The 15,792-nt window shown below is 40.0% G+C and overlaps 1 protein-coding gene across 1 annotated transcript; it reads left to right on the top strand.

The window, feature by feature from the left end:
* The first annotated feature begins 7,332 nt into the window (after window positions 1–7,332).
* On the top strand, window positions 7,333–7,947 carry LOC145634691 (uncharacterized). The gene is made up of 2 exons (XM_081686092.1): window positions 7,333–7,608; window positions 7,687–7,947. Exons 1-2 carry the CDS (start codon window positions 7,333–7,335, stop codon window positions 7,945–7,947), a joined length of 537 nt encoding a protein of 178 aa, XP_081542218.1.
* The last annotated feature ends 7,845 nt before the right edge of the window (window positions 7,948–15,792 follow it).

The raw sequence follows: 15,792 nt of genomic DNA, 5'->3' as shown, positions 1-15,792 counted from the left end.
TACGATGACGAGCCTACCTCGTACATCACACCACATCTGAAAGTCGAGGTAGCCTCTCCTACCGGTGCAGCATGAGCACCCTCAGAAGAAGATCCCGAGCCCTCTGCGACGTCAGTGGGCAGCCTCGGAGCGACCACCTCTACCCCCTGACGAAGTACAACGACGTCTCGAGTTGTACCTCGCCGGATCCCTCCGCCCCTCAGGCCTCGCGCGGGTGTGAGAAGCGATAGGCTGGCCCTGCAAAAAGAATTAAATAAGAAACAAGGCAAAATTGAAACGGTAATGCAAGGAAATATATAAAGAAAGACTACCTCTCGGGTGACGTCATCCCGACAGCATGTGGCCGCATTCCTCATCTGGACGAGCTGGCTCCGGAAGGCATCTATACATCGTGCCATCGCCGAAACCACCTCGCGTGAAAACTGCCAAGAGAAATAAGTCAGTAAACATGCATGATATATGGACAAAAACAAAATAATTATGGGTAACTAGGCTTACTCGAGTCTGGTGGCGAGGAATCGACCGCTCTAGGAAGCGCTCGCCCTCGGGAGCAGGAGAAATCATCTTCTCAATCGGCCCGTACATCCCCTGATAGTGGATGGACATACGGGGTGGCACGAACTCAGCAGCACCACCCTGATAAGGCAAAAAAGTCAGTAAAACATTACTTGGGGGCTACTTCATGGAAAGTAAAGAACTGAAAAAGCTTACCCTCACATCCTCAGCCGGTACGGGGGCTGGAGCTAACAAAGGTAGTAGATCCTCAGCATAGCACCGCCCGAGGATCACATAGGACCGCCAAGGGGTACCAGCTCCCTCAGACATGCTCGACAAACGCGCGTCATTGAACTTATGACGTGGTGGAGGAGTGGGAACGACGAAGACATCAGAGGAATGCTGTGTAGCAACCCTCTCTCCTAAGTACGCGATTGCTCCATAAGTCCCCAAGAAATAGTGACGCTCAGCAGAATACTGTGCGGCTAACCCCGGGACTGTCCAACCGCCCCACGGCCGGTACACCACCTCAGGACCCTACAACGAACATCAATCAGGCGGAAGTATACTTAAAGCATCGCGGAAAAGCAAATAAACAATAAAAGTCGTACCGCGATAATCCAGTTCCGGACATGTGTATTGGACATGTCCACATGGTGGCCGCCCCAAGAGGCGCTCACTAGAAATCCCAGCGGCGATGGTCTCGTCGGCGCAACAGAAGGAAAATACTCGTAGAACCAGATCTACAAAGAGATAAAAGTGTGAGTAAATGCTAACTAATATGCAGATCTAAACTTTATAGGGAATAATGTTTACCTCTACGACCTTCCAAAAGGCAGACAAAGCAACGTTCGTCCCAAAGGACCGGTGTCGACACGAGTCCCTCAGCGCACGAACAAAGTCAGCATAGGCCAAGCTGGCCCAGTCATAAGTCCCGATCCGGTGGAGATCACGGACAGCAGGGAGATAGTAAAGCAACGCCCTACTACCCTTGTCAGGGGAGAATGTCCCTAACAACAACATCAGCACAAAGATGCGCACCCGCTGCTCTCGGGTGGTCGCATCGTCATCAAGAGCCGCTGCCAGCGTCGAGCGGCGAATTCCCCTAGCGCTAAACTGAGTCGTCTCGACCTCAGCTCAGGCCCGAATAGCGATCGGCCCCAACAGCTCCTCGACCTCCGAAGAAAAGACGTCGATTCCACTGTCAAACGGCAGTGGCACAGAGGTGAACTCCAGTCCTGTGATGAGACTGAAGTCCGTAGGGGTGACCATCATCTCGCCCTAGGGGAAATGGAAGGTGTTGGTAGTGTCCTAGAAGAACTCCACCAAAGCGCGCACTACATGATGACCCCCGCTGGAGGCGACCATAGCCTTAGAGGTCTCGAACAGAGTAGCTAGCCCGCAAGACTCCCATAGGAGTCTCGTCTCAAGATCCCTGGCAATGTACATCCTGTACAAATCGCCCAAACCATCACAGCCGGAGCCGTGATGCCGCGTCCTCCCGGGCACGATGCCCTGTCTTACCCTCTCAGAAATATGGTGGACAGGGGCGAAGAACAGGGTCCGCTCATCCCACTCTGGAATTCGACCAAGCGAAGTGGAAGGCGTGACGTCATCGTCTACGGGCTCATGCTCCCGTCTAGTGTTTCGGGACCGTGAACCCGAGCCTCGTTGTCTAGCCATGCTACATTGTGCAAAATTATCATAAATTGAGGTTCTATAGTATCTAAGGTTAGCCTAGCCGCATGATACTATGTTCGCAAAAAAACAGAGTACGTAGTACTAAAACAGAGCACAAATTCAAATCGAGCATAACGACATTTTTCAAGCAATCAAACAATTTCTTGCAACACTATAGTAATTATTGTGACAAATTGGACAAGAATTGCCAGCAAAAACATCAAGAACGAGTCACATTGTTCTTCACGACCTTGAGAGGTCCAACAATGGCAAATTGCTCATTTCTTCACCAAATTGAGTCAAACAAGTCTCAAATTACTCCAAAGGCAATATATAAACATAATCAAGCAATTTCATGGCATAAAACTTGACAAACAAAACAAATTGAACATTATAAATTTCGAATTTTCATGAAATTCGTGAATAAACATGCCAAAAATTCATGAAAACCAATGTGGGTTTGAAGAAAACTTACATAGATCGGGAAAATAGATGAAAAGAGCTTTGATTTGCAACAAATTTGAGCAAATTCGGTTGAGAAACGAGCAAGAACCGAGCAATTGAAGTTTTCGGATTTTTTTTTCGAGCAAAATCGCGACGAGCAGCCAGCAAAATGAAGAGGAAAGGGGTATTTAAGGAAATCCCCGTGCTGGCGCCAAGCCCTATGCATTGGCGTCACAAATTTGGCTTGGCGCCTGGCGCTAAGGCTAAATGATTGGCGCTGATGGTTTTTCAGTGGTGCCAGATCACCCAGCCACTTGGTGAGGTTCTACCTTTCTGCAACATATTTTTGGGTTCCTTGGTACGCCAATTAGCCCCTCTAAGCAATTTGACATGATTTAGTAATCGGCTTGATTACGTAAAGTGATCGACCTGATGAAAGATCGTCTCACTTAGCTTAAAGCGTCTAAGCATTGGCTCATTAACAAAAAGCACCGATATATAGGTTCAAAAGCAAAAGGGCACCGACGTACAGGTTCAAAGTAGCAAAAATATCGACCTACAGGCATAGCGGGAGCAAAGTTCAGGCGAACTTTTAAAGATCGACAGGCGTGGATCTTCGGTAATTTCCTTTGGAAAATTATCGCGTCAAATGAGGATGACTTCAAGAGAGGATATCTTCGACAACATTCCCTAGCTTGCGGAGAGTTGTCACAAACATCTGGAGGTAATTTCGGGCGAAGTTGTCTTCGATCATATTCCCTTAGGCATGGAAGATGGTCATAATGCGGATGGAGATTGTTTCAAGAGAAATAATCTTTGATAGTATTCCCTTGGACATGGAATATTATCAATGCAGATGAGGATTGTTTCGAGAGAAATAATCTTCGATGGTATTCCCTTGGACGTGGAATATTGTCAATGCGGAGGAGGAGTGTTTCAGGCGAAGCAATCTTCTAATTGGAAGCAGTTATAGGCGTAGCGGTTTTCAAGCGGGATGACATTCTCTAGCTTGCAGGAGGTCATCAAAACAATCGGTTACTTTCAGAGACGTGTGCTCGACGGTGAAAGATACGTGTTTCTTAACTCTTTTATTTGTTTAACTAATGCTAGTTTTGCAGGTATCGACGTTACAAGATTGAGTTAGGATCGCAGAACGTTCTGAATCATTCTCCGTCCCTATCGCTACTTTAGCTTTCGTTTTTTGAAACATGCGTTTCTCCAAACTCAGTCAAAGTGGGGGCTTCTGTAGACACCCATTTGTGTCTCCCCAAAACCAAACCCGGTGATGAGTACCTTTCGCGTCGAATCATAATCGAATGAAGTGAAAGTGTGGAAAGTCTAGTGTTGCAGAAAGTTTTAATTTCTTTTCTCTTCTCTCTCTGTTTTTGAAAACTTATTTTTAAGAAAACAGCCAATCCAGTTTGGTTGGTCCATGATATGGGTCCAATAGTAGTGTAGTTGGATGGGGCTTGCAAAGAACTTTCCAACGATATATTATAAGCCCAATTTCGATGAATATTGAGGAAGTTATGGCCAATTTACCAAACTAGGCCCGGTTTGAGCTTTATGTACGACCCAATGATCTAGGGGAGGGCTTAATATGATTTATCATTCCTAATGCAATTAGGAATGGTTTTAGTCTTCTAGATTCTTCTAGAAGGTTCTTTTTATTCCTAATTCAATTAGCATTGATAAATTGACTTTTGTTGACTTTTCAGAGTTTTAATCAAAATCAAATAGAATTTTTGAGGAAATTATATGATTTTATCCTCCAGTACGACAAACTTATCTGATTTTCGAAAACGCGTTAAATTTAGGCTTGGCGCCTAACCCCAGGCCTTGGCGCCTGGCGCTAGCCATTGGTGCCTGGCGCTAGTGTTGGTGCCTGGCGCCAGCTAGCCAGGGTTGTCGGCCAACTCTGTTTTTTATGCGTCAGACTCTGTTTTGTTTAATTTATCTTTTTGGCTGATTTTCTCTATAAATATCGTATTAAAAATTCCGTTTTCATTCACCAATTCTCACGATCATTCACCTACAATCAGTTTTCATTCGCAATCATTCATTCATTCATCATCAATTCTCATCTACATTCATCTACAATCAGTTTTAATTAGCATTCATCTCTTCATCAATTCTTTCTTTCTTTCTCTAAACTTTGTTTTTCATACAAAATTTCGCATTCACAAGATCTAGAAACACCTAGCCATATTCGAAGTTGCCTTCGCCCTAGACGTGAAAGGTTTTAATTTCTGAGGGTATGGTCCCAAATCTCTCTTTCAATTATTTAATTTAATTGGTTGTTTATTATTTTCCTTGAAGTTACTAACGTGTGTATTTTGTTATTAGAAAGAAGTACGAGGCATCAAAGGAAGTACTTTAATGATTTTTATTGATGTTATGATGTAGAAATCATGTTTAAATTGTTATTATGATATTCCTAGTATCATGTTTAGGGAAAAGGTTATAATATAAAATATGCTTATTATGATTCCTACGATTCCTTCTATTCTCTTCCTAATACTTATGATTGTTAGTATCATGTTAGGGCTAAAGATTTGATTTTTATTGCTTAGTGACATGCTAGGGTTTGTTATTAATCTTGTTAGTATCATGCCTAAGATCTTGCTATTATTATGTTTTAACAATAACATGAACATGATTATGATTATGATTGTTATATTTGTGATGATTATTTATGATTATTATTATTATGTTGCTTGATATTTTATTTATTTCTTGATCACGCCTTTTATGCATGTTTAAAGGGAATTTGTACTTGTAATCACGCTTAATAAGATATTTAATAATCTTGTTAGGGTTAATATGATTATAATTCAAGTGATTGTCAATAATAGTTTATTTGTGCATTAATTCAACCAACATAGATAAACAGGTTTAGGGTTAATCCTATTGATTGCATGTTAATTAGAAAGCGCACATGAATACGATCAGAATAATGTAGAGGCCTATTATTAGGGTAGGTTCAATCTCTTTTAGGTTGGATTTGTACCTTCATCCCCGAACCCTTATTTGGTTCATGACCTTATGGAGTTGACGATCTCTTGGATCATTAAGGGGTGTAACCTTCACCTCGTGAACGGTTTACAAGTTCCTAAATAAACTTGTTGGCGACTCTTTTGCTCTATCTTCTTCCCTTTTGGACGCCACCGTACTTTAGTGTATGATCATAGTGGGGTTCAAGCTAGTGGGATTAAAGCTTGAAATCCTTACAAGTATAATACAATATATTGATTTGGCTAACTTGGTTCCGTGCTACCATTTTGTTCCAATTGGTGTGGAGTTCGACCCCAGTAGCTTACAAAATTCAGCATTCAATTACTCCCTCCGTTTCTTATTTCTTGCAACAAAGGGGGGTTGCACATTTCCCAAGTCAAAACTTTTAAGGGAGTAAAGCATAACTTAGGGCACTTTCTTATTACGTTTATTTTCAGCTCAGTTCAGTTCAGTTCAGCTCCTAATTTCCTTCTCTTATAAAATATTCATTTCAGTTTAGTTCAATTCAGTTCAGTTAAGTTTAGTTTAGTTCAGTTCAGTTCAGCTGAGTTCAGTCTATGAGAACAGACCCTTAATCCCATGTGATTAAGTTTTAAAAAGGAGGGAAGTAAAAGGGACAACCTTTATTTTCATATCATTCACATGGGCTGATTTTAGGAGGTTGTACTTTTCCCTCCCAAAATTTCACCTAATTTTAAAAACTTAGTTTTCCATATCAATTTTTTTTCCCTCCACTTACTTTTCACCAGCAAATGTGGGTATAGATTGTTCAAAAGACAACCAGCAATTCATAAATTCATTACATTACCATTTTCTACTCCCTCCTAATGAATACATTTCACCTTAAAATTCCAAAAGTTAGCACCATGCAAGTTCTAAACCTACCATAATTACCCACAACCTACATTCCTAAATCTAATTAGTGCTAAATTAGGGGCAGCATCTTCATTTTGAAATCTTCCAAAAGCTGGTTCAGTTTGAGTTGTCCAAAAAGTTGCATCCTCCACTTCATTACCATTGCAAGACCTGGGTCAGAACAAGGTAGTATCTGTCAATGGATATTGATATTGAAGAATTTTTTTCAATAGAACAGTTACTAGGTGAAGAACAACAACCAATATCCAGTGATTCATCACATTCAAGTAGTGATTCAGAGGATGAATATGCTGCAGAATAGGCATACTCTCATATTTTTGAACAATCAGCAAACAATCCAGCAAGGAGAGAAGAGGAGAGACCTCACCATAGAACAGAATAGGCAAATCGTGGATGCCATTCTATAACAGATGCAAGGAGGTAGGTGAAATTTCAAGGGGAATTTTTTATCACAACAAGCAAGAAAATTTGACATTCATAGATCAACAATATCTAGGTTATATGCAGACACTAAGAAGAAAATGGCCCAGGGGAATGTCATTGATGTCAAGTCAAAAAAACTGGGCAGAACTAGTCCCAAACCCAAAGAGATGAATGGTTACAATATGTCCCATTATACAAGAGGACAATAGAGAGCAGCTATGCTGGAGCACTGAATGTTTCACATTCAACAATTCACAGATTAAGGAAGAAAGGAAGACTTAGGACTCACACAAGCACAAACCATCCTACATTAACATCCAACCATAAAGTGGCAAGGTTAAAGTGGGTTTTAAGTCACATAAATCCAATTCCAACTTAAGGAGACCCAAAGTTTGTTGCATGCAAGAAGTCATTCACATTGATGAGAAATGGTTTTACTTGAACCCAGAAACCAGAAAGTTCTATCTGCTTCGAAAAGAGAAAGATCCCTACAGGTGTCAACAGTCAAAGAGGTTTAAGGTGAAGGCCATGTTAATGGCAATGATAGGGAAACCATTGTATGCAAGAGATGGGATTCTATTACATGATGGAAAGTATGGTATATTTCCATTTGTCAAGAAACAGTTGGCAAAGAAAAAAAGCAAAAACAGAGAAGCTGGAACATTGGAGACTAAGGTTGTACAGAATATCAACAAAGAAGCAATCAGAGAAATGCTAATGAAACACATCATCCCTTCAATACATCTACAATAGCCACAGAATGTACCTAAAAATGTCAAAATTCAATGGGATAATGCAAGGCCTCATCAAATTCCTAAAGATGAGGAATTCATTGCTGCTTGTCATGCAAATGGTTTCAATATTGAAATGGTGTACCAACCAGCACTGTCTCCTGACTTGAATGTGTTAGACCTAGGGTTGTTCAAAGTCATTCAATCCCTCCAATACCAAGCCTTCCCAACAACTTTGGATGACTTAATCAAAGAGGTCATCAATGCATACAATGTATTTTAGGCTAAGGCCAACAAGTATATATGGCTAACACTACAGTCAGTGATGATAAAGGTACACCTTCCGTCCCTTTTTTACATTCTTACTTTCCTTTTTGGGTATTCCAAAATTACATTCCTCCTTTTCTTTTTTAGTAAGTATTTTTTTCCAAATATTCCAAATTATCCCTCTTTTTCTGTTTTATAATTAATGCTCACTCTTATTTCCCCCCTAAAAAAATTTAGAATCCTTGTGCCTAAATCTAGATGAATATGATTGGTTCTTAATTTTCCAATAGGACTATGTTATTGGTCCTCTTTTTTTTTTTTTTTTTTGCAAAGGATTGATGACATGGCATCATTAAATATTAATCTATCTTTGTTTACTCAAAGACATCATTTAATGTTTTGTACTTCCCATTTTTTTGTTTTTTTGTTATTTGTTTTATTCTTAGTTCCTTAATTCCCTTGTAATTTTACAAACAAGAATGTAAAAAAGGGACGGAGGGAGTACTAGAAAAGCAAGGAGGCAATAACTTCTCTCCACCTCATATGAAGAAGAAGAAGCTGGACATATTAGGGGTACTTCCCAAACACCTACATGTTCCAAGGGAGCTGATACATCAAGCTGTGACTTATCTAGACACCATGTTTATCCCAACAACACATGCAGCAGAGGAAGAAGCACACATGGAAAAAGATGCTGACCGAAGAAATGACAATACAAGGAGCCTAACTTGTGTACATTGAATGCCACACATAACCTTCACAGTATTTTAAAGACTTTGGTAAGAAGTATTGTGTGTTATTATTCTATGACTTTCTTTTGTTGTAGTTATGTACTTAATGCTTAGGTTATGTGTATTTTGATCAATCACATTAAAGACATGTAAGGCAGTCATGTATAGACCTGGAAATCCTAACCCAGACCCGATGACCCGAAACCAGTGACCCGAAATTGACCCAAAATCCGAATTAACCCGACCCGACCCGACCCATACCCGACCCGAAGTGGAACTGACCCGACCTTGGCCCGAAACCCGAAATGACCCAACCCGAAACGACCCGACCCAAGATGACCCGACCCGAAGTTGACCCGAGACCCGAAACGACCCGACCCGAAGTTGACCCGAGACCCGAAGTTGATCCGACCCGAAAATGACCTGACCTTTAACTTCTTTTAGTAAATAATTATATGAGTTACTACCTCCGTTAACTTTTATTTGCAATTTTGGAATATTTTATATCTCACAAATAATACCCCAAAGTTACAAATAAAAGTTAACGGAGGTAGTATAAAAAATTTATATTAGGAAATTATACATTAAAATAGACTCAACAACATCTTACATGACTACATTGACTTTCATATAATAGCTAAAGAAGATGGTCAAAGTGAGATGTGTGAATAGTGCAAAATGTCAAATCGTTAAGAGTAATTTGAGACGAAGGGAGTACAAGAATAATTCAAAGAAATTATTACAACAATCACAATGATTATAAGGGTACGTATTAAAACTAAGATCAATAAGAGAGTGAGGTATAAATCAATTAGTTCTTCTTAGTTTCAGGAGATCCTGAAAGTGATTCTTAGCCTAAAGTTCTAAACACAAAAAAAAAAAAAAAAAGTTAATAAAAGTCAAACAATTACTATAATCCATGAAAAAAATAGCCTTAATAAATATTGTGAGTTTTTCGTCAAAAAATAAAAAAATATATATACAGAGTTGAATTTAACCCAATGAATCACCCGAATATGACTCGACTAGAAGTTGACCCGACTCGAAGTTGACCCGGAAATTGGACCCGAAAATTGACCTGACCCGAACTGACCCGACCCAAAAATTGACTCGACCCAAATGACCCGACCCAAACTTGACCCGACCCGAACTGTTGACCCGATACCCGACCCGACCCGATTATCAGTCGACCCGAAATCAACCCGAAACCCGAAATGACCCGACCCGACCCGAACTTGACCCGATAATCTTTTGACCCGAACTTGACCCGACCCATACCCGACCCGAATGACCCATTTTCCAGGTCTAGTCATTATGTTAGGGGCTCTTTATTTTGAAATCATGGGTGTACTGTTTAACCTTTTGGTATTATGATATGAATGTTGGTTTTGTAAAGAACAAGTATTGTTTAACCATCAGCAAGGGTATGCATATATCAAACAGTTGCTTAATGTAGTTACCTCAACATCAAGGCCATATGACCATAGGTGGAGCAAATCTAGCACTAGCAACTATGATTCAAAAGAGTCCCTTCATCATTTGGCTTTATCCAGTCAGGCACAAAGGGACATTAACTAGGGGGGACTCAATCACACAGCAAACCAAAACCAAACATAAAAACATAGAGCTCTGTCATTAACATGTCATTAAGAACATAGTAGGGACTCATAATACCATAAGGCAACATATTCAACACTATAACCAAGTAAAAATACCATCACTCATAAGGGGGGTTGCATACCAAACAGACAAACATAGTGTTCTCTCATTAACATGTCATTGAGAACATAGTAGGGACTCATAATACCATAAGGCAACATATTCAACACAATCACCAAGTTAAAATAACATCCCTCATCACTCATCAACATAACATTCCCGTGGCCATTGTCAAACCAACATAAAAGGCAGCACGTAACAACCAACAAAATCATAAAGAGGAACCACCCAATACAGAGAATATTATCAACCAAAAAAACACAACATTGATACAGGGACTCATACCACACAACACATGCAACATATTAACAACTACAAAAGCAAATAAACTTGATTAAGGGTGAAGAAAGGTTATACGCTGCAGGATTAGTTGTCAGCGAACCACTCAGGGTGGACATCCCTCAGAATATCTTGGACGCCACCATGCTTAAGTGTATGATCACAGTGGGGTTTAAGTTTGGGGTAATTCTTGAAATATTCCCTACAGTTTTTGGCGACTCCACTGGGGACGATTTCTATTTTAATGCCTAAAATTTATTTTGGCAATTATTTTGAATGAGTGGATGAGACTAAAAAAGTTCTAAGTATTTCATGTGCGTAATTTTGATTAACATTATTGTCATATGCATTAAAAAAGGTTCTCATTGGAAAGACCATCCGTAATGAGTAAAAAATATAGGATTTTAACACGTAGGAAATTTGAAAAATATCTTTCACAACTAGAATCGAAATAATACTATGAAAACTGGAAAATTTTAAGAACATAGAAAGCTGCTGAGGCATGTAGGAACTAGCGTCTAGAAAACAAAGCTTGTCGCTGAAGATATGGCTCTGTCGCCATGCTGTCGTCTGGCGATAGAGCTTATATCCTAGCGACAGACTCTGTTGTCTGGCGCCGTGTTCTTCCAATACCGAGCCAGAAATCTGCCTTCTTGTTTTGACAAGTTCTAGCACTATTGGCTCGATTCTATATCCTGATTGAGTTTTTCTCTCTTTTTTGAAACCTATATGTGTTCTACATATGGACATAACCCTTTGGGAATTCATGCTCCATCTACCTGATTGAACGCTCTGAGCAACAAAGGGTACATCCGAGAATGTTGAATTCACCAAACCATGGAAGCAAGTTTAACTCGTGGGGTCCTATCCACACGCGCCAACCCTTCCAACGATAAGGCTTCCGCGCAGTGCATCTGGACTCATAACCATGGACCCTCTTTAACTAAACCCATATCCCGAACTTTAGAGAACTAGAGTCATGGTCAGGTTGCAAACTCATTGCATCATATTGTGCCTACTTGACTACTTGTGCATTATTTGTTGTGCATACTCTATGTGTTTTTCCTAACCGTTTGTTTGACTTGTGTTTAAGTCTAAATTAATTGATTAATGACTAAAAGGACTTTGCCTAATTAATTAATTAATTAATTTGAGTAATTAAAATTTAATAAATTAATCAAAAATAACCTAGTACGACTTTAGGCCTGTCCCCGTAGAGTAAAAATACTGAAAGCAGTCCCAGATTAATGTTCTAGTAATGGCGCAAATTTTGGGCTGCAACGTCGTGCGACAACTCTGTCGTCTGGCGCTGCATTGCAGGGTGCGGCGATAGTTCAGTTCTTTGCTCGAGTCATCACGACGAGTCTATTTAAACATTTTGGTCATTTTTTTAATGGCAGTAACCTTATTTAGTCGTAAATTAAGTCTAAGCACTTAGTCTCATGGTAATACAAAAGTCTTAACATGTCACCCACACTCACTAGTCTTAGCACATACTTTGCCTATGTCACCATGACCATGTCTTAGGTTCATGCATGAGTCATTTTCCGTCATTCGAGTGAGGGGGTCCAATCTATTCCCATTCTCTTCCACATTCTCTTCCATGTTGAATAGAGCTTAAGTCAAAATAAATAAAAAAAAAGAGAGAAAACTTACTCCTAACTTCCTTTTCCTCAGCACTTGATCAAGGAGAGAAGAGCACTTAACCAAGACAACACTTTTGATAAAGCATCACTTTTTACGAAAAGGGTTGTAACAATGGCCGGCAAAAAAGAAATTTTCTTAATTAATACTAGTGAAAGCTCATCAAGCCTAGAAGAGGATGTTCAAGAATTACGAAATACCGTTGTCATGCTTATGGGTGCGATAGAAGGATTAAGAGATTGGATAATGGTTATCGAACAACGTTCTCATTATCGACACCATATAGACCATGATCACACTGCCGAAGGACGATTCATCCTCAAAGATAGCGTTCAAGACCTCATTAATTCAAGTCTCCTCCATGTTCCTCCAAACAACAAAAAGGCCAAAATTAGTAACGATAACAACAGTGGTTGGAAAGGAAAGAAGAACGATTATCCTTATTCTTCCGAAAACACCTACTCTAGTAACAGTGTTGGTACTTTCGGCCTTAATGAAATCTTAGCCATGGATAATCGAGGATTTAGAAAGCAACTAAGAAAGGATTTCACCCCTATTGGAATTAGCTACGATGCTGCTTTCGATCAACTCCATGCCAAGGGACTCATTACTCCTATTGGACCCATTCAAGATCCCCCACCTAAGAAGAGATTGCCTAGTTGGAACCCAAATGTACATTGCAAGTACCATCAAGGTAGGGGTCATACTACTGAGAGCTGTTGGAAGCTAAAGGAAGCAATCCAATATTTGATCGACAATAACGGGCTTCCAATACCTCCAGTCGGCAAGAACACCAAGTGACGATAAGGTAAGGGATAAGAGGCAAGTTTCAACGACAAGATTTCGTGATCTCTTTTCTATTTCTTCTTTTCCTTTCCCCAATAAGTCTAGCATAGACACCTTTTATTTTCTTTAAATTTACTTTGTATATTTTTTTCTTTTTCCCCTTTTAATAAAATGAGCATTTCTTTCCTTGCATATGATCATTGCATTGCATTGCATAAAAATAAAAAAAATAAAAAAAAGAGCCAAACTAAGCATAGGGTATACCAATGATTTGAGGCAACCCTTGTAGACCATCATATCATCTTTACCCTTTCAAATATACAATCCTTTCTAGACCACTTTGAGCCTCGTATAACGATTGACTTTTCTTTCTTCAACCCACATCTACCTAGCCTTGGATGGGACAGTGTGCATCTTATGCAATTTTTTAAAAAAAAATCTTGAGTGATTTCAAAAGAGCAAAATAAATAAAATATAAATAATAAAGTGTACAAAAGGGCAAGTGTTCCAATGTCTTTAATATGAACATGTCTCAGATTGTGTTTCTTATCGAGTGCTTGGTACCGTGCCTAAGAAACATGAATGCCAAGTGAGTGATAGACCGCATGATCGAGATTGCCCACACTTATAAAAATAAAATAAATGCAAAAGCAAAAAAAGAAAGAGAGCTAAAAAAGAGTTAAAAGCCTCAAGCATGAAAATATAAAGATTCAAAAGCAAGGTTGCACACCTTGGGGGCTTATCTAGGGTCTTGAGCCTTTATCTCCTTCTTCTTCAAACCTTTAGCCTAACCACGTTACAACCCTTAAAAGACCTCTTTGAGGTATACACACACTTGTGCGAGGTTTGGCTAGAGCTACGTTCGGCCTGATTCCTAACGGATACGTAGGCTACTTCACATTGAGCTGCGGCCGTAATAAAATGCATTCATATCATATTTAGGAATTTCCAATGCTCACCCCTTTTCATTTAGAGATAGACTTGGGGGCTTGATCCTTACATCATTAGCCTACCCAGCCTAAGAGTCACCATTATTTGACTCTTTTCAATATATTTTTCCACACACTTAGCCCTTGCAGCCTAACCTTAGTGTCACTTTCACACACTGCACAGATACATGACCAAATAATCTTCCCCTTAGGAACCCTCTATCATGAAATCTTAACACGACGTTGAAGCATGCCTTTTCATATCAAAATAACTCATCACTTGTAATCATTATCGCATCACGAAGTATGAAGTTCTTAGCCTCCGTGCCTAAGTTACCTACATACTTTCATTATTTTGTCAACTAGGATAGCCTAGGATGAAATAACCTTTGCACCTTGAAAGACAACATCAAACGCATATACTTGGCTAAGCTCATTCAACATGCATTCAAAAACTTCGCTTCTTCCTTTTCGTGTCTTTCTTTTTTGGGAGAAAGTCGGTACCCTCCACAAAAAAATGACGGAAATTTTTTGCTTTTTTGAGTCGTGCGATCACACTATAATGCACACACGAGTCATGTATGTTGAGTTATGTCGTGTCATATTATCTGGAGTTTAGCCTAACACATGTGTCAAGCACTTTGAGTCGAGTCATGACAAGTCGTATGTGTTAAAGACACATTACGTCTTAATTAAGTTGTAGGACAGTCCTAAGATAATTAAAAAGCTAAGCAAAGTCCTATAGTAAAAAATATAAACGCTTGTACAATCCAAAGAGCAAACGAGTAAGAATATTCCCGGATTTTTTTTTTTCGAAAAACCGCGAATATAAATGCATGAGATTCTTCTAGGGATAAGAGGGGGTTAAGCAAAACTTACAAATTAGAGATGAAGAGCTTTAATTTGAGCAGATTTGGTTGAAAGGAAACAACCAAGTTAAAGGTTCGGAGGGAAACCAGGCACTGAACAGCAGCAACATAAGGAAAGAGGATTTATTTGAAAATCCCGAGTGCAGCGCCAGGCGACAAAATTGTCGCTTGGCGACAAGCAATAAGCACGGCGACAAGTCCTTCCAGCAGGCGCTGGTGCGGCGATAAAGTGTGTGGCCCCGTAATATGGTTATGTGGACCTCGTGCAGCAGTTTGGGTTACAATCACAGAAAGTGATCGACCTGATAATTGATCGTCTCACTTCGCTTAAAGCGCCTAAGCACTGGCTCATTAAAGGCATCGACGTAATGGTTCATAAATAGCAGAGGCACCGACATAATGGTTCACAAGCAGCAAAAGTGCTAACGTACTAGCATAGCGGAAGTAAAGTTCAAGCGAGCTTTTAAGGATCGACAATCGTTGATCTTCGGTAATTTTATTTGGAATATTATCGCAACCACTGGAGATGACTTCAAGCGAAGATATCTTCAACAGCGTTCCCTAGCTTGCGGAGGGTTGTCACAAACACTGGAGATGACTTCAAGAGAAGATATCTTTGACAGTGTTCCCTAGCTAGCGGAGGGTTGTCACAAACAACTGCAGGTGATTTCAAGCGAAGTTATCTTCGATCATGTTGCCTAGCTTGCGGAAGGTGGTCACAAGGCGGTAGAATATCGTTTCAAGCGAAGCAATCTTCGATAGTATTCTCTAGCTTGCAGAAGACTATCACAGCGGAAATGGAGGCGGTTACAAGCGTAGCAGTGTTCAGGCGGTATCATTTAGCTTGAGGAAGATCGTCAAAAACAACAGGATAACGTTCCTTAGCTTGTGGAAGGTTGTCACA

This window comes from Chenopodium album, chromosome 1 (assembly GCF_948465745.1).
Source record: "Chenopodium album chromosome 1, dcCheAlbu1.1, whole genome shotgun sequence".
Classification (NCBI taxonomy): domain Eukaryota; kingdom Viridiplantae; phylum Streptophyta; class Magnoliopsida; order Caryophyllales; family Amaranthaceae; genus Chenopodium; species Chenopodium album.
This window is presented reverse-complemented; position numbering and strand designations above follow the sequence as displayed.